Source organism: Prunus persica, chromosome G6, assembly GCF_000346465.2.
Source record: "Prunus persica cultivar Lovell chromosome G6, Prunus_persica_NCBIv2, whole genome shotgun sequence".
In the NCBI taxonomy this organism is placed as follows: Eukaryota; Viridiplantae; Streptophyta; class Magnoliopsida; order Rosales; family Rosaceae; genus Prunus; species Prunus persica.
In genome coordinates, this window is record NC_034014.1 from 23,211,378 (window position 1) to 23,230,418 (window position 19,041).

Genomic DNA, 19,041 nt, shown 5'->3' on the forward strand with positions numbered 1-19,041 from the left:
CTAATGGTGCAACACAACACCCAAATTGAGTGACCTCTGCAACTAATATTTGAGTTGAGTGATCAAAGTGTAACTTCAAGTATAATTGAGGGACCATTGCTACAAATAACCCTATACTATATTAAGTGGAAATGAAATTTCAGTGTGTATTTTTTATTTATTTAAACAATTGGCATTGGGCACGGTTTTCAAATTGTGTTTATATTTTTTTTTTATGAAATATATACAAGATTTTGAAATTGTGCTTAGCTCACATCTGTCAAATCACTCTATTTAACAATTTAGTCACTTGTCAAAATAAGAGCACAAATGCTTGGCATTCGTGCTCTGTACACCGACTACTTTAAAGTGGTTGCACCGTGACCTTCTTCATAGAGCACAATTATCCGTACTATTTGACATAAAAGAGCACAAATGGAATTTGCAAAGTGATATAAGACTAGAGGTAAGGGGGTGATGTGCCTTATATGTACATTCCCACCTCTATCTAGCACGAGGCCTTTTGGGAGCTCACTGGCTTCGGATTCATGGGAACTCCGAAGTTAAGCGAGTTTGGGCTAGAGCAATTTCAGGATGGGTGACCTATTGAGAAGTTGCTCGAGAATTCCCAGAAACAAAACCGTTAGGGCAGGGGGATGCCCAAAGCGGACAATATCGTTCTACGGCGGATCCGATCCGAGATGTGATAGAATGTTATCAGAGCCACTCTGCCGTATGGTGTGAGTATATCGACGAGGACATCGAGCCCATAAGGGGAGTGGATTGTAACATCCCACATCGACCAACGGAGAGGAGGTGATGTGCCTTATATGTGCATGCCCACCTCCATCTGGCACGACTTTTTGGGAGCTCACTAACTTCGGAGTCATAGAAAATCCAAAGTTAAGCAAGTTTGGGGTAGAGTAATCTATGATGGGTAACCTACTAGGAAGTGCTCGTGAGTTCATAGAAACAAAACCATGAGGGCATGGGGAAGTCAGTTCCAAGTTTCAACTGTTTTATCAAATGGTGGAGACTCAATTTCATGCCAGAATTCAGGTTCTTCATTCTAACAATGGCGGAGAATTTCTCAACCACGATCTTAACCAGTTCTTACAAGATCATGGCATCATACATCAACGCTCATGCCCTTACACTTCCCAATAGAATGGGGTAGCTGAAAGAAAGAACAAATACTTATTGGAAGCAGTTTGTGCCTCTCTCTTTGGTGCTAATATGCCACGATCTTTTTGGGGCGAAGCCGTCGTCTTTGCAGCATACCTCATTAATTGGATTCTCTCTAATATCCTAAATTTCCAAACACCACTTTAAACACTTCACAACCATATCCAAACACCTTCCACCCCAAACCTGGAACCCCAGATTTTCGGTTGTGTTGCATTTATCCACTCACATGATCACCAACGAAGCAAATTGGATCCCCAAGCCGAAAAGTGTGTTTTCATTGGCTATGCACTTCATCAGAAAGGATATCGGTGTTATCATCCTCCTAGTCAGAAGGTCTTTACCTCCATGGATGTTGAGTTTCGGGAACATGACTTATATTTTTCAACAGTCCTGGAGGAGAATCGAGAATCCACCATTGCTCAAATTCTCGATTTTTTTCCCCAGGACGTCACCTTGTATCAAAACTGTAACATCCCACATCGACCACCAGAGAGGAGGTGATGTGCATTACAGTACATGTCCGCCTTCATCTAGCACAAGGCCTTTTGGGAGCTCACTAGCTTCGGAGTTATGGGAACTCTGAAGTTAAGCGAGTTGGGGGCTAGAGCAATCTCAGGATGGGTGACCCACTGGGAAGTTGCTTGTGAGCTCCTAGAAACAAAACCGTGAGGGCAGAGAGGGGGGGCCCAAAGCGGACAATATCGTGCTACGACGGAGTCGATCACCGAATGTGACAATTTGGTATCAGTGCCACTCTGCCGTGTGGTGCGAGTGTGTCGACAAAGACGTCGGGCCCCTAAGGGGGGTGGATTGTAACATCCCACATCGACCAACGGAGAGGGGGTGATGTGCCTTATATGTACATGCCCGCGTCTATCTAGCACGAGGCCTTTTAGGAGCTCACTGGATTCGGAGTCATGGGAACTCCGAAGTTAAGCGAGTTGGGAGCTAGAGCAATTCCAGGATGGGTGACCCACTGGGAAGTTGCTCGTGAGCTCCTAGAAACAAAACCATAATGGCAGAGAAGGGGGCCCAAAGCGGACAATATTGTGCTACGGCGGAGCCGATCCCAGGATGTGACAAAAACGACTGGTCGCCCCCATTTAGCTCTTCGACCACTTAGAATCTGCTTCAAAACAACCTTGTGCTACGGCGGAGCCGATCCCAGGATGTGACAAAAACGACTGGTCGCCCCCATTTAGCTCTTCGACCACTTAGAATCTGCTTCAAACAACGACTGGTCGCCCCCATTTAGCTCTTCGACCACTTAGAATCTGCTTCAAAACAACCGATCGCAAGTGAAAAGCGACCGGTCGCCCTCCCTTAATTCTTCAAATACGGAGAACCTACTTCAAAACAATAGATCGCTAATAGATAGCGACTGAACGACTGGTCGCCCCCATTTAGCTCTTCAACCACTTAGAATCTGCTTCAAAACAACCGATCGCAAGTGGAAAACGACCGGTCGCCCTCCCTTAATTCTTCAAATATGGAGAACCTACTTCAAAACAATAGATCGCTAGTAGATAGCGACCGATCGTCAGAGGAAAATGATCAGTTGTCTCCACACTGTCAAAATCAGGAGGAAATTGAACCGCTTTTATGAGATTTTGCCCACTTCAGATCCAGTACCACACCAATCACCTGCTGAAGAAGTCATTCAGGTAACATATTTCCCTAAAACTGATAATACTAATGAAATATCCCATGATGATTTGATTTCAGAAGGCACATAGCCTACATATCAGCTTCCAGAAAGGAAGAACCGTGGCAAACCTAGAGTACAATATGAAGCAGATCTTAAAGCCAAAGGGAAATACCTCATCAATAATTATATATCTCTCAGCAAATTATCAGAGTCACATGTGCACTATAACATCCCACATAGACCAACGGAGAAGGGGTGATGTGCCTTATATGTACATGCATACTTACATCTAGCACAAGACCTTTTGGGAGCTCGCTAGCTTCGAAGTTATGGGAACTCTGTTGACGAATTTGAGGAAGAGTGTTGACGTGAATCTCTTAATTAATCAAGGAGATTTACTTCATTAATTAATTAAGGGATTTACTTTCTTATTTTATATAGTTGACAAATCATTGTATAATTATGAGATACTATCCTAATTGATTACTGTATCTATTTCCTTGTAAAGCACTTATATAAATTCCTATATATACCTCCTTATGGAGAAGAATAAAACTTAACCTAAAGTATTCAAATCATATTCATATTTTAGCAATCAACAAGTCTTTTTTTTTTCTTTTTTTTTTCATTCCTTCACATTTGTTTAGATGAGCTACTTACTCAACATCTGCATTGCCGGATCCAACTAGGCTAAAGAGTCGACCTTTATTATGGGGTCGGAGGAGGCTAGGCCAGGGCAGCGGCCGGTCTTGATGTTTTGAATGCCCGGGCGAAAATCAAAATATGACTTCTTCTTTTTTTAGATTCTCTTTTCACTTGAAAGTTTATGTTATATGATAGTCTGAAAAGAATTAGAACCTGGTCTCTTAGAAAAAATTGGATCTCTCAAACAAAAATAAGTTGACCTTTTAAAAAAATTGGGCTCTTAAATAGTATTTGGCAAATTATGAGTGTTCGTAATCAAATTTAAAATCAATGAATTCAACTCTAAATGCATAAACATGACATGGATATTCTTCTGAACACAATAGTTTTTTTTGAATTTTTGTATTATTGTTTATCAAAATTATCAGGAACTTTCAAAACTAGATACGGGTTTTGGTATATTAAGAAGGGGTCATAGCCTTCCCTTTGAATACATGAATCAGATGAAATTGTGAGAAATAAAAAATTACAGCAGAAAAAAGACAGATAACCGATAAGGAACAGAAGAAAAATGAAATTTGGGAGCAATCAAGTTACTTTTACAAACCAGTAAAAACCCAGGGAAAAAAAAATCATTGAACGAAGAAATATGAAGAGAGGGTAAAGAAGGAGAGGGAGATGGTGGGAGGAAGAAAAGATGGTGCAGTGAGGTGTGACCGAGTGAGGGTGAGACGAGAGACAGAAGAATTCTAAAAAGATAAAATAATAATAATAAAGGCGTAAAAGGCTTATTCCACGTAGACAAACAAATAATAAAAATTATTTATTTTTAATCATATTAAAATTAAAAATTAAAAATCAAAAGAACAAGGAAACAGCTCTCCTTCTCTCTCCTCACGGTATGTTTGGAAAAGTCAGGTGGACTATTAAATAAATCTACCATACTTTTTCTTGGAATTTTCTAACTGCAGTAGACTTGCACGATTGGTGTTTCAACTTCTAAGTCCACGACTTTCCTATTCCAAGTCTTTGTTTGCCATAATTTCCATTGTCACTCAGCTCCATAACCATAAAATCCAGCAACTCCATTAATTCTCATGGAAAGCCTTCATAACCATAAAATCCATATCCCTCTATTTTCTCTGTGTTTTTTTTCTCCTCCACTTCTCATCCCTTCACTTTCTCTCTTTAGCCTGTCAGCAACCTGATAAGTATTTCGTTAATTGTGTGTCTAAAGCTGATGCAAACCTCAGTGGCCGGGTGTTCACTGCAGACTCGAGTTCTGGTTTTTTGTGCTCAGAGAAAAGCAGGGCCATTCAAAGAACCAACCAGTCGCCAAGTCCGTACCAACCAGCAAGAATTTTCAGCCAGCAATCCTACTATCAGTTCGGGATCAATGAAACCGGTACTTATCTTGTACGCCTGCATTTCTTGGCTTTCTCCTCCTCAGTTAATCTCTCCACAGCTCTTTTTGATGTTCTGGCTTTTCCTAATGTTTCAAATTCTGGGTTCAAACTGTTAAGCAATTTCACTGCTAAGAATAGTAGCAACTCTCCTTTCATAGAGGAGTTCTTCATTGGGATTGATCCTGGCACATTTAAAATATATTTTGTTCCTCAAGCATCATCTTTTGCATTTGTAAATGCCACTGAAGTCTTCCTTGCCCCTGCAAGTTTCAGCCCTGAGAATTACACCAGTAGTTTCCCTTTAGTTCTACGTACAACTTACAGGGTGAATGTTGGAGGCCAGAAAATCAAACCAGATAATGACGCAATATGGAGAAAGTGGGATACTGATTCTATTTATCTGTCTAATTCAAACGCTGCAGAGGATAACCAACCCTCCTTACAGTCGCCTAATTGGCAGTCATTAGAATCAGATGGTTTCGTTGGTGCTGCTAGTGATTGTATTGCTCCATCTTCAGTTTACCAGACTGCCAAATTGATGACCACTAGTAATGAGCCATCCAATCCCTTCAACATAACCTGGTCTCTTAATGTGACTGCGGATGCTAGACACCTCGTCCGGGTTCATTTCTGTGACATTATCGGTCCGCCTGGTAATTTAGTATTTAACTTGTATTCAAATGGAAACTTCATTAAGAAGGTTGGTGGACCCGATTTCAGTTTTAGTGACCTGTACTGGCCTTTCTACTATGATTTTGTATTGAGTTCTAATGGATCTGAATTCATTTACATCAGCGTAGGCCCTAGCATACACACAACAACAACAAACAATTCCTTTCTAAATGGACTGGAAATGTTGGGGATAATAGAGGGACCAGCTTTAAGTAACCCTCCAGCTTCTGTTTGTAATATGAAAGGGCGCAAGAAGATAAAGGTGGGTCTTGTGGTTGGTTCAGTTATTGGAGGCCTGTCACTTATCTGCATTCTGATTGTCGGAATCTTGTTCGGTTTGAAATACAGAAAGGCAAAGCGTGTTGAAACTTCGGAATGGTCACCAATGCCTGCATTTGGAGGAGGGAGTACCCACAGCAGGTTGACTGATGGAACTATTACTGGTTCCCCTATGAATTATCTAAATCTTGGGTTGAAGATATCTTTTGCTGAACTTCAGCAAGCAACAAACAACTTTGACACAAAATTGTTGATAGGTGAGGGTGGCTTTGGGAATGTCTACAGAGGAACTCTGTTGAATGGCAGAAATGTCGCTGTCAAGCGAGGTAAACGAGATGAGAAAGGGTCAGGCCAAGGCCTTCCAGAATTTCAAACAGAGATCATGGTTTTGTGCAAGATTCGCCACCGTCATCTTGTTTCCTTAATTGGGTACTGTGATGAAAGGTCTGAGATGATACTGGTCTACGAGTTCATGGAAAAAGGGAGCTTGAGAGATCATTTATATGATTCAAACTTGCCTCGCTTGTCATGGAAGCAAAGGCTTGAAATTTGCATTGGTGCAGCAAGGGGTCTTCATTACCTCCACACAGGTGCAGCGGGGGGAATCATTCACCGTGATGTTAAGTCCACCAACATCTTGTTGGATGAAAACCATGTTGCCAAAGTTTCTGACTTTGGCCTTTCAAGATCTGGTCCTCTTGATGAAACACATGTCAGCACAAATGTTAAAGGCACTTTTGGTTACCTTGATCCTGAGTACATAATGTCCCAACAGTTGACAGAAAAATCTGATGTTTACTCGTTCGGTGTGGTTCTCCTTGAGGTGTTATGTGCAAGACCTGCTATTGATAGAATGCTCCCAAGAGACCAAATGACTTTAGCTGAATGGGGAATGCTTTGCAAGAAGAAAGGGTTGCTTGAACAGATTGTTGACTCTTCAATCAATTATCAGATTGATCCTAGCTCATTAAGAAAATTTAGTGAGACAGCAGAGAAATGCTTGCAAGAAGATGCTAATGATAGGCCTACAATGGGTGATGTGCTGTGGGACTTGGAGTATGCATTCCAGCTCCAGCAAACAGCAAAGCATAGAGAACCCCATGAAGACAGCACAGCCAATGCTTCATCAGCATCTGTTTTGCCAAATATTCAGCGTTTTCCTTCAGTTAGCTCTACGATTAACATAGATGATCTGGCTCTTCCCGGAGACGATGAATTAGATACAACAGAAGTTGAAGTTTTCTCCCAATTGAGAGTTGGTGATGCCAGATAAATTTGTTCAGATTGTAAGGTATATTAGTTAACCTTGTTTAAGTTTCTTTAGGCTGTAAAAGCTAAGTTAGGTATGCCTTGTTAATTTTAGTCCTATTTTGATTATTGTACTACAACTTCTTTCCCATCTTTAAGATGTGATAATAGTATTAATTGTTCATAAACAGAAGCAGCTAACAAATTCTATGATAGTTAAACTGCTGTTGATTGGGAGTTTCACCTTGCTACCCCAGAGGAATGTCTTACTTAGGTTCATACATGACTCCCTGCTAAATTCTGTACTTTTCCCTGAGACTATCCAGCCATGCTCTCAGCCTAAACCCTGGGCAGTAGGATCATGACACAAAACAATTCAAATTGAAGGAGACACAAACTCGCGATTGATAGTGTTATGAAATATGTTTAAATGCCCTGGAAAATATTATGGATAGGTATATCTCAAAAACCTCATGTCTCATATGAATCCTGGAACTCAATCATTTATTTATCAGGGAAAAAATTCTTGCACAGATGCTTTAGCTAGTTTAGGCCATCAGGTTGAGGGTTCACAGTCTAGTCGTCTGGCTTTGAAGTTGTTAATAGCAAGCTTTTTGACCAAAAGAAATGACAAGGGACACTTAGGTGAAAAAGGTTCTGTAAATGCAAATAGAACGTAGGAATAGGTAGCAAAATTAAGATGTCAAAGAATGCGTAAGTTTAACTCCAAATCGCAGGAGATCTTCCAAAATTAAGGTTAGCTTCTGGCTTTTTTTGGCCAACACTTGACAAGCAGCTACAAGAAGAATAGTTCTTCTTGCAAACAATCTTCTTTAGCATCATTTCATGTTGATGTAGTTGTCCATGTTGTTGACCTCATAATTATTATCGCCCCTAGACCTAGAATAGCTTCAGTAATGCTTTACTCTCCCATTGGATTTATGACTACAAGCTTGGGTTCAAAGTTGAAAAGTTGGGGAGGAAATGATTATGAAAGGGTATATGAATTGCTCCTGGTCTGAAGATACCTTTTTGCGAAGGTGGGTTCGGGAAAGTCTATAAGAAACTCTTCAAGGTATCAAAGTGGCTGTAAAGCATTGTGATTCAAATGGCACTTCTAAATTATCACAAATGCTTTCCATATCATCGGTTCAGCAGAGAAATAACGCAGAAAAAGTTTTTAGTTTATCATTTATTAAAGCACAAAAAGAAAAAATGATTGTCAGGTGGACCAGTGTCTCATGTCTCATCCAATGCAAAACACATGAAGACGAGCGCCATCAAACTTTTTCTTAGTGGAAGGAACTTTAGTCAATTACATGGTTCGCTTTAACTAGAGAAAACTAAGATACCCAAAATGTCCTTGTTGTATTTGCTTAGTCTATGAAATATAAGGGATATTTACATAAATTCCACCCTAATTTCTCTTGCAATTTTCTATTTTCCAATGTTCATGGTTGATATTAGTAGAATTAAAGCATCCATCTTAAAATCAATTGGCTTTACTTTCCTGACGTGGGATTCTCTCAACAAACATTTATCAACTTTAAAAGTCCGCAACTTTTCCTATTCCAAGTCTTCGTCTTGCATAATTTCCATAATCATTCAGCTCCAAATTCCATTCCCAGATGAGCATATTGCTTCGGCTAAGAATTAGTAAAATCCAGTGACTCCATTATCTGTCATGGAAAATCTTCATAACTGTAGAACCCTTGTCCCCATGTTTTCTCTGCTTGCTCTTCTCCTCCACTTATCATCCTTTCACTCTCTGTCTCTAGCTTATGAGCTCCCAGATGAGAATTTCATCAATTGTGGATCAGATGCTGCTATAAACTTTACTGGCAGGACGTTCATTGCAGATGATTACTTCTCCTCACAGAAAAGCAAGGCTGTCAAAGCCAGCAACCAGCTTCCAGATAATATATCAACTCTCTACCAAACAGCAAGAATTTTCAGCCAGCAATCCTACTATAAGTTCGAGATTAGTGAAAACGGTACTTATTTTGTACGCCTGCATTTCTTGGCTTTCTCCTCCTCAGTTAATCTCTCCACAGCTTTTTTTGATGTTCTGGCTTTTCCTAATGTTTCAAATTCTGGGTTCAAACTGTTGAGCAATTTCACTGCTAAGAATAGTAGCAACTCTCCTTTGATAAAGGAGTTCTTCCTTGGGATTGATCCTGGCACGTTTAAAATATATTTTGTTCCTCAAGCATCATCTTTTGCATTTGTAAATGCCATTGAAGTCTTCCTTGCTCCTGCAAGTTTCAGCCCTGAGAATTACAACAGTAGTCTTCCTTTAGTTCTGCATACAATTTACAGGGTGAATGTTGGAGGCCAGAAAATCACACCAGATAATGACAAAAGATGGAGAAACTGGGAACAAGATGATAGGTATCTGTCTGATCCAAACTCTGCCAAGGAATTCCACTACCCGGGGGAGCCTAGTTATTACAATAATGGAGAGCTTAATGATCCAGTCACTCATTTCATTGCTGCTAATGATTTTATTGCCCCGGATTCTGTTTACCGAACTGCCAAAGAGATGAATATTACTCCTAGCAGGCCATTCAATTCCTTCAACATAACCTGGTCTTTTAATGCGGCGAGAAGAAACGCTAGGCACCTTGTCCGGGTTCACTTCTGTGACATTATTGGTCAACCTGGTAATATAGTATTTAATTTATACTCAAATGGCAACTTCAGTAAGAAGGTTGGTGGAAGTCAGTCCTTATTCGATACACAGTCGGGTACTCCTTTCTACTATGATTTTGTGGTGAGTTCTAATGAGTCTCAACACATTAGCATCAGCGTAGGCGCTCGGACAAACTCTACAAACAAAACTGCCTTTCTGAATGGTCTGGAAATGTTGGAGATAATGGAGGGCTCAGTTTCAGTTTCTGATGTGAAAGAGTCTGTGAAGAAAAATGTGGGTCTTGTGGTTGGTTCGGTTGTTGGAAGCCTGTCTTTCATCTGCATTTTGGCTTTCGGAATCTTGTTTGGTTTGAAACACATAAGAAGGTTGACTGCGATTCGTGGGCTGAAGATATCATTTGCTGAAGTTCAGCGTGCAACAAACAACTTTGACGATGAGAAGCTGCTTGGTGAAGGTGGCTTTGGGAATGTTTACAGAGGAACTCTCCTCGATGGAAGAGAAGTAGCTGTCAAGAGAGCTAAGAAAGGTTCAGGCCAAGGCCTTCGAGAATTCCATACAGAGATCAAGATTTTGTCCAAGATTCACCATCGCCATCTTGTTTCCTTAATTGGGTACTGTGATCAAAAGTCTGAGATGATAATTGTCTATGAGTTCATGGAAAATGGGACCTTGACAGATCACTTATATGGTTCGGACTTGCCACGTATGCCTTGGAAGCAGAGACTTGAAATTTGCCTTGGTGCAGCAAGGGGTCTGGATTACCTCCACACAGTTGCAGCTGGGGCCATCATTCACCGTGATGTTAAGTCCAACAACATATTGCTTGATAAATATAATGTTGCTAAAGTTGCTGACTTTGGCCTTTCAAAACATGGTTCTGTTGATGAAACTCATGTCGTCACCAAAGTGAAAGGCACCCTTGGTTACCTTGATCCGGACTACATGATGTCCGAACAGTTGTCTGAAAAATCTGATGTGTACTCGTTCGGGGTAGTTCTTCTTGAGGTGTTATGTGGAAGACCTCCTATTGATGGAAATCTCCCAAGAGATGAAATGAACTTAGCTGAATGGGTTCTACATTGCAAGACGAAAGGGTTGCTTGAACAGGTTGTAGACTCTTCACTTGAGGGTCAGATTGATGCTAACTCGCTGCGAGTATTTAGTGACACGGCTGAGAAATGTCTCCGAAAAGAAGTTAATGATCGGCCTACAATGGGTAATGTGCTGTCTGACTTGGAATATGCATTAAGGCTCCATCTAGCACTAAATCCTAGAGAACTTAGTTCTGAGGACAGCACAGCCAATGCTTCATCAGCATTCATAAATGTTGAGCGTCTTCCTTCACTTAGTTCCACAGTTAACGCAGACGATACAGCTGTCTCCGCGGTCGGATCGGTGGACACAACACCAAGCCAAGTTTTCTCCCAGTTGAAGTTTGGCGATGCCAGATAAGGATAAGCTTGTGTGTTCTATGAAGTATTAATATTACCCTTGTTTTTAGTTTCTTGCCAGTAAAGCTAACTTTGGTGTGGCTGTGTTGATTTTGGTATTGTCTTTGATTATTGTACTATTAGCTCTGATATCTCATCTTTAAGATTCAACCTAGTAGTGTTGTTTCTCATCTTTGATTGAACCCACTTGACTCTTGACTCTTGTGCTTGCGTCGACGTTTAACGGCGTGGCCTCTGACCCAAGCCTTGCAAAATTGGCTAGCTTGGGCTGTAGGATCAAACGCAGAAAAATATTCAAATTGAAGGGGACTCAAAACTCGTGATTGATACTGATACTGAACATGTTAAAATACTCTGGAACTAAAATATCTCTTAGAATCTCAGATCACATATGGGTTAGGGAACAAAAGCATATTTGTCAGGAAAAGAATTCTTCCAACGGTTGAGGTTTCAATCTAAGAAAATAAATCTGCCTTTTGAAATTTTTACTTGTATCATACAATTTATATGCTTTTTGACACTCTTGGCTCTGCTACTTTAAAAAGTTGGTTTTTTTTTTAGACTTAAAAGCGTTCAACTCAAAATTAATCGGTAACGATCGAAAGACCCAATATATTATGCACTGCAATGAAAAGCTTCAAATTTCTACTGGAATTTTAACTTCTATAGTTTCTAACACGATCCTTTGTAAGCCGCCAGATTGTGCTAAATATGTGAATCAATTAAATTCTAGAGCGCATGTGACCAAATTGAACCAACGAATGAATGAAGTGCATGCTCTAATATCACGATACAATTTGAGCATGAGATCATGAGGAGGACCAAAATATAACATAAACATACTGTTAAAGTAAGGCTTCAAATTTCCGGCGTGGGATTTTATATTCTTTTTCAAATACAAATTGCAGCAGAGCAGATAATTCAGTCACAATTAGCTAATTGGCTTCTGATTTTGCTAGCAGAAAGCTAGAAAGTTGCTCTAGAGTTTGCAGCAACAAGTCGGTATACGAATTATTTGAAAAAATTAAGGCAATAACAAATAAGCTATAGCTTCTAAGAAGTGTGTTTCGTTTCTTGAATTTCATAATAATCCATTGCAAATATACATATGTTTAGGCTACAAACATCCACAGCTGATGATATACATAAAGAAGAATTACATGATGACTGAAGGAAGCCATTAAAAAAGTTTTAAAAGTATGGAATTAAGCTAGTGGCCAGAGCCCTTCCTACTTGGTCCAGAAGCCAACGTAGACATTTGATACCTTACAAAAACCTTGTCCCTCTTCTTCCTTGTAGTTGCAGAGCTTGAAAATGAAGGTTTTGATCCGATCAATCTATGCCCATTACCAGAAACTTTGGAACGAAGAGCTCTACATTCAACTTGAACAACAACAACGTTGGATTGTGAGAAGAACACTAGAGCCATCAAAACTAATAGACATAAGCAAAAGTGTCTCATTCTTGATGTTTCAAGAACTATAACTTGTTTAATGAACCTCTTTCTTCCCCCCCAACTATATAGGATGATTCTTTCAGCTATATTCTCCTCCTAGGCAAAAAGAATGGAGCAGAAAAAGATTGGCTTTGGGGTTCTTTGGCATCTTCATTTCATAAGCTATTTAACGTCCTTTGTTATAAGGGGTGGGAGGGATTGGGTGGCAAAGGACGGTGTAGAGCTTTTTGGTTGTGGGATCCATTAAAAGAAGTGTTTTTGACTTTGACCCAAACTTTTCATTTTCCTATTGGTCACTCATGAGTTCAGGCGCAGACGGTGGGAGTAGGCTTCAATTTCGCATTGAGATTGAGCTCTGCTTGGCACAGTCCACGCTTGACTTCTCTTTGAGACCATGCGACTCTCAGCTGTTAATGCATTGTTTAGGTGATTTTTAGTTGTTAAAATGTATTTGAGATAACCGGCCATTCAAGCGTAGATAGATGATTATTGAGTGCGCGACGAAGAATTGTTGATTTGAACAACTGTCCTTCTCTTTCGCATTTGGATTAATTTATGACATGGTTACATGGGTTACCTGCCTCCGACCAAACAAAAAAAAAACATGGGTTTACGAGTAATGTCACAGGGTCGGTTGGTGCACATACTTTTTGGGTTATAAGTAGGTGCATGATATACCAAATCAAATTTGAAATGTGTGCTGCAAAAGTCCCCAAATTGTTTGGGGTTCTCAAATGTCAATGTCACATAAACAACGGTCTAAATGGTTCAATTACACTGAATTAATGTTCACCTTTTATTTTTCACATTCCTTCTTCTCTCAAAACCAGCCAGCAACAAAGCAAAGCAAAGCAATGATACCATGAAAACTGGATCCACATATGTCAATTTCATGGGAATCTCAATTGGTGGATATTAATTTATATTTTTTTAGGAAAAAGAACCAGTTGGGTATTTGTTTTTAGTACTGTGTCATTAGTAAAAGGAATTAGATGGGAGTGGTGGAGGAATTAAATTAAATTAAATTAAATTTCTTTTTTAACTTTTTAAATAATTTATAATTATATTAATTTTGTAGGCTTAGCAGTCAAAGTAGTTATTCCTATATCTGGTATCATAGCCATAAAGCCTACACTTGGTATCAACGCTTTTGGTATTCAAGATAAATTTATTGGATGATTGTTGCTCAAGTCGAAGCATAAAAAATAATAAAATAATAAAAAGATTTTTGAGGGCAGGAGAGTGAACATAATGAACTGTTGAACAAAGACAGAAGGAAAAATAAATAAAAAATTACCTACATCCAATAAATTGTGACCCAAGGGATTCATTTATAAATAAATTGCACAGCCTTTTGAACGAAATTCAAAAAAAGCCCAAGTTTGATGACATGAAATTTACACCGTAACCATAGAATTTGACCAACTAGTTATATTCTCCTTGTGGATGAAAAATATAATAAAGCATTGATGATATTATTAGAATCAATCCTTTTTTTTCTTCTTTTTGTTTTGATGGGTAGAATCAATCCTTAGGTGGTTTGTTTAGTTTTGACTTTGTCAAAGATAACTAGTTTTATAAATAGACACGTCTCAACTAATTTTACAAAAATTATTGTGGACCAGAAAAGTCATACGCAAGTTTACTTACTATAAATGGAGAAAGTCATGAATTGGGAAAATTAAATAGGATAATAAAGGAATTGGAACTAGTAGTTCTTTGAGACTTTTAAAGGTAAAAAAAAAGTAGATTTTTACGGGTATGATCCTAGGGAACTTGGGGATGCTTTATCAGGGGCAAGGTTCCTTCTCATGCTTGTCGTTGAGATGGTAGGCTACTTGGCTAGACCGACAATCGAACCCTTATGTATATAGTTGCTCGCCTAATCATCTACGACATAACTTGGTTTTTATACTTATTCCCTTCCTCTCATTAATAAAAATCTATCCTTTTTTTCAACAACAAAAAAATGGAATCGAATCAACTACTCACCCCTAGTTGATATTATTCATGATTTTGAGGGTATTTAATTAAGGATTTTATCGTGAAACCTACATAATTTTTTATTCCTAATGTGTTGGTAAACACAAGGAAAATGATGAATTGGAATTATTCCAATACCCGTGTGTTAGTAAACACAAGAAAAGCAGTAATTAGAATCATTCTAATACTCATTATTGATTAGTAACAGAGCCGGTCCAGGGTTTTCTAAGGTCCTGGGCAAATTTTGAAAGTGTGACCCTTTAGACAAATTAAACACTAAAATTACAATTTTTATCAAAATTAAACACTGCTCAGATTTTCAAGTGAAGCATTGATGTCTTTTTAATAAAATATTATTCAAAGATCCTCTTACACTTGGAAAAATTTCTTCTTCTTTTTCTTTTTTGTCTTTTGAGATTTCCATAAAGTTGTTTATTAGGAAGCATTTTTTAATTTTTTTTATAATAAACACAACACAATAACAAATAACTAATTAACAAATAACAATAAAACATGGATTTTGAGCATCTTTTCTTCAACTTGAAACTTCCAATTGTAAAGACCAAGAATCTTTGCCAATTTTTTTGTTGAATTAAATAATAAAGAAAAAGAAGTTAATAAAGAAGTGTATAATGTATTATAAAATTTATACATCTATATCTCTCTATAAAAAAAGGAAGAACCTTGAAAGATCTGATAAATAAATAAAAATCTTGAAAGAAAGGCACTGGTCTAGTGTTGTGGAGGATTGTTTTCCAACTTGGTGTTGGAGAAGAAGAGAATCACAAAAAATAAAAATTTGCTTACATTTGAGAGTCTTCTTGTGTTGTGTTTGAGAGCCTTTTTGTTTTTTGATTATAAATATAAAAAAATAAAATAAAAGGCATGTTGGTTTATCTTTGTTTAATTTCCCTATATGGTTGGTTTTTCTTTTGTTATATTATATAATATATAATATATATTTGACTTTGTTTTCCAAGTAAGGAAGTTTACTTGAGAGTATCAAAAAGTGATTTGTGCTGAGATGCCACCATATCAGGAACTCCTTCTAGTTTTGAAGGTTTGGTTCTTCTTCTTTTTTAATATACACATATATGGGCTATAAAAAAAATTGTGTGCCTCTCAACTTTGGGCCCCGAGCTGCAGCCCTAGTCGCCATGGGCCAAGGCTTCCTCTAATTAGTAAACATGCCACTCTTTTTTTTTTATTATTAAAAAAAAAACAAGTATTATGCTGTTATGCAATTTAATAGGGTTAATCATTTTATTAGTCCTTAAATTTTGCCCCAATTTGCATTTGAGTACCTCAATTTCCAAAATAGTTCCCGTGGTCCTTTAATTTTAGTGTCATTTGGACAAATGGTCATGCCATCAATTTTGTTAACTTTTTCAATTAAATGCAGGGGCAAAATGATATTTTTATTATTTAAACTGAATGTTATGTCCACAGCCTATCACTATTTATTATTCCCGATCAATAACACTAAAAAATACGTGATAATACTTTCACGTGGCATAACAAGGTCTTTGACTATTTGGTTTTTTTTTTTTTCTGCTTAAGATCTAGCTCCTTTGTTTGTTTTGGCATTTCTTAACTTTTAAAAACCTTTTATTAAAAAGTTAAAGTTATCCCTTATTTCACCATTAAATTTGAAGTCATATCGAAGAACTCTTGTTTTTTGTATACACAACTCAAATTAGAAGTTAAACTAATACCAACAGAAACAGAGACTTCGTTTCGAACTCTTATCATCATTCGCTTACCTTCCGATTTTTCCAAAAGAAGAGAAAAAATCATGTTGAATCAAAAAGCTGATGATGATGCCAATATAACTTTTTTTTTCAATTGTTTCTTCTATTTAATACTTTCCTTTTTCTGTTGCCGACACTCAAGAACATGCAACTTTGTAAAGTCTTTCTTATCTTTTTAAACATTAAATAAATAAAAAACAACTTCGTAAAACACATAATATATAATAAAAATTAAATACTCAATAATTGGTGCATGAAGTACAAGTCGACAATTGACAATCATTTACTTTCTGAATTTTATCACCTCAACTCAACCTTATCACTTCCTTACCTTATTGGCTTTTAGTACTTCACTACTTCCACAAGTACTTTATGTTTGATCCCATTTTGTTTCCATAGTAGATAATGTCGTGTTTACAATTATTAAGCGGAAAAAAAAAAAAAAAACATTTGAAATTGAAACCTCCTAGACAAACCAAAAAAAAAAAAACAGAAAAACAGAGCTAACCTAGATGAATGATGAGTCAAATTCTAACAGTTCCTAGAAAATAATCTTGGCAAGATTTCCCAGAAATTTCCCTGATAAATTGATTAATATTCAGGTCAGAGGAACCACCATCTTCCACTGCTTTCTTTGCTGCTTCCTTCAACTCCAAAGCTCTCTTCTTCATTTCTTTAGCCCTTGGCCCATCCACAACCTCCTCAATGCATCTTCCCATTTCTTCTGAGCCAGCAATCCCATCTTCCCCAACCCTAATTCTCACACCAACCCTAAACACATCAGCCAAAAGCTTGGCATTTGTGGGCTGATCAGTCCACTCTGGATAAACTACAACAGGCACACCAGAGGCAACAGTCTCAAGTGTAGAGCTCCACCCACCATGGGTCATGAAGCAAGCCACCGCCTTGTGCATAAGCACCTTCTCCTGAGAGCACCAATTGACCACCATGCCCCTCTCTCTGGTCTCTTCTAAAAACCCAGATGGCAATTCACCTAACTTCATCTTGGAGCCTTCCGTTGGGGCCTTTAGCACCCAAAGAAATGGTCTTTTGCTGGTTTTCAATGCCATGGCAATGTTGTCTATCTGAATTTGTGACAAAACAGTCACTCTGCCAAATGAGGCATAAATAACAGAGGAGATTGGCTGCTTGTTGAGCCATTCTATGCAGGAATCTTCAGCCTCCCACATGTCAATGTGAAGGGTATTGTTATCATCTTCTTCTGTTCTGCCCAGTATAAATGATGAGACCAATGGGCCAATTGGGCGAATTGGAATGAGTGAATCCATTGAGTCTTTGATGTCCTTCTCGAGCTCATAAAACGAATTGCCCAAAACCCAACTTGCCTTCTCTGAGCTCTGAACTGAATCTGATATCAGCTTCTTAAAATGGAAAGGGGTTGAAGGGAGGATAGTGCTAGGAAGATCATTGACTTCTAAATTTGGAATTCCAGGACAACCCAAAATCTCACTTGGGTTCATTTCAAAGTTAGGATCAAATGGGTTGATTTTTTTAGAGTATCTGTATAGAATAGAAAAGGTTGCACAAGATTGGTTCCAAAGCAAGGCACAAGGGATGCCAAGTTCAGCTGCTACATCAGCAACCCATGGAACAAAGGGGTTGAAAATTATGCAGGAAATTGTTAGTTTCTTGACGAAAGTGAGGTTTTTGATGAGGTTTGAGAGGTTTTTGGAACCTGAGATTTGAAGGGTGGTCAAGGCCTCTCCACCCTTCTCACGGTTGAATTCGGCGGTGAGCCCATCTGAGAAGAACTCAAGGTTGATTTTGGGGTTTTGGGTTGTGAACGTGTTGAAGTTTAAGTTTAAAAGGGTGTCTCTTGCAGTTTCAGTCATGGCGAGAGTGATAAAGACTCCCTTTGATGCAAGACATCTGGCGAACTTGAGCATAGGATTCATATGAGCTTGTAATGCCACGACCAAGAGAACACGTATTTCTTCTTTATCAGCCGCCATGCCTTTTTTTTTTTCTTTTTTTTTTTTGGTGAGAGAGAGCTGGAGAGAGAGAGAGAGAGAGAGAGAGAGAGAGAGTAGCAAAACAATGGCTAGCTACTTAGCTACTTCAGCTTGAAGAAAACATGGGGTAGTGAGGGATTTAGGCAATGACAAGATCAAGATGTGGTCTTTTTTTATGCTAAGTGTCTAGTTTAAAAACTTAAACCACCTTCTTGTTTGGTAGGGCAGAGTATCCCTTTATATCTGTTCCCTTTTTGTATCTGGATGCCTCCTCCATCGGGTGGTCAGCCCTATTTTTTTGCCCTTTATTTCTTAATAAATGTTTTGAGGACAAAAGAAGAATATAGATTTTAATGCCTTGTATATCTGTGGGTAAAATACTGAGAGTAGCAAATCAGACGGCATTAGGGGAGTGAGATAACTGCGTTAAATACGATTTTGTTCGGTTTTTAATTTTTGAGGTGAAAAGCTGGATCGAACTGTGCTTACCCCTTACTTTTAACCCCAAAAAACTTGCTCTTAATGATAAAGTAATACCAAGTTACCAACTAATGTATTATCTAATGATAATTTTCTTCTCAATATTGAAAACAGTACGAATTTCAACATCAAAGCTAAGCTGTGTGTGAGGGTGACTTTGTGTACTGATATAGCTAGAGTGCGAGGAAAGAAAAGACAGTAGCAAAACGAATGGCTAGATAGATATAAT

General features: G+C 38.3%; 2 protein-coding genes across 2 annotated transcripts; one reads left to right on the forward strand and one right to left on the reverse strand.

Moving 5' to 3' along the window:
* On the forward strand, positions 4,553-11,353 carry LOC18775052 (the record flags this gene model as incomplete). Its single annotated transcript, XM_020565851.1, has 2 exons — positions 4,553-7,081; positions 8,726-11,353. Coding segments are annotated over 2 exons (4,974 nt in total), but the record flags the coding sequence as incomplete, so codon positions are not given.
* LOC18775086 (UDP-glycosyltransferase 84B2) lies at positions 16,562-18,677 on the reverse strand. The gene has a single exon (XM_020567363.1). The coding sequence runs from the start codon at positions 18,330-18,332 to the stop codon at positions 16,884-16,886; it is 1,449 nt and encodes a 482-aa protein (XP_020422952.1). The 5' UTR covers positions 18,333-18,677; the 3' UTR covers positions 16,562-16,883.

Coding starts and splice junctions, on each gene's coding strand:
- LOC18775086 (XM_020567363.1), bottom strand. CDS start 18,332: ATGGCGGCTGATAAAGAAGAAATACGTGTTCTCTTGGTCGTGGCATTA.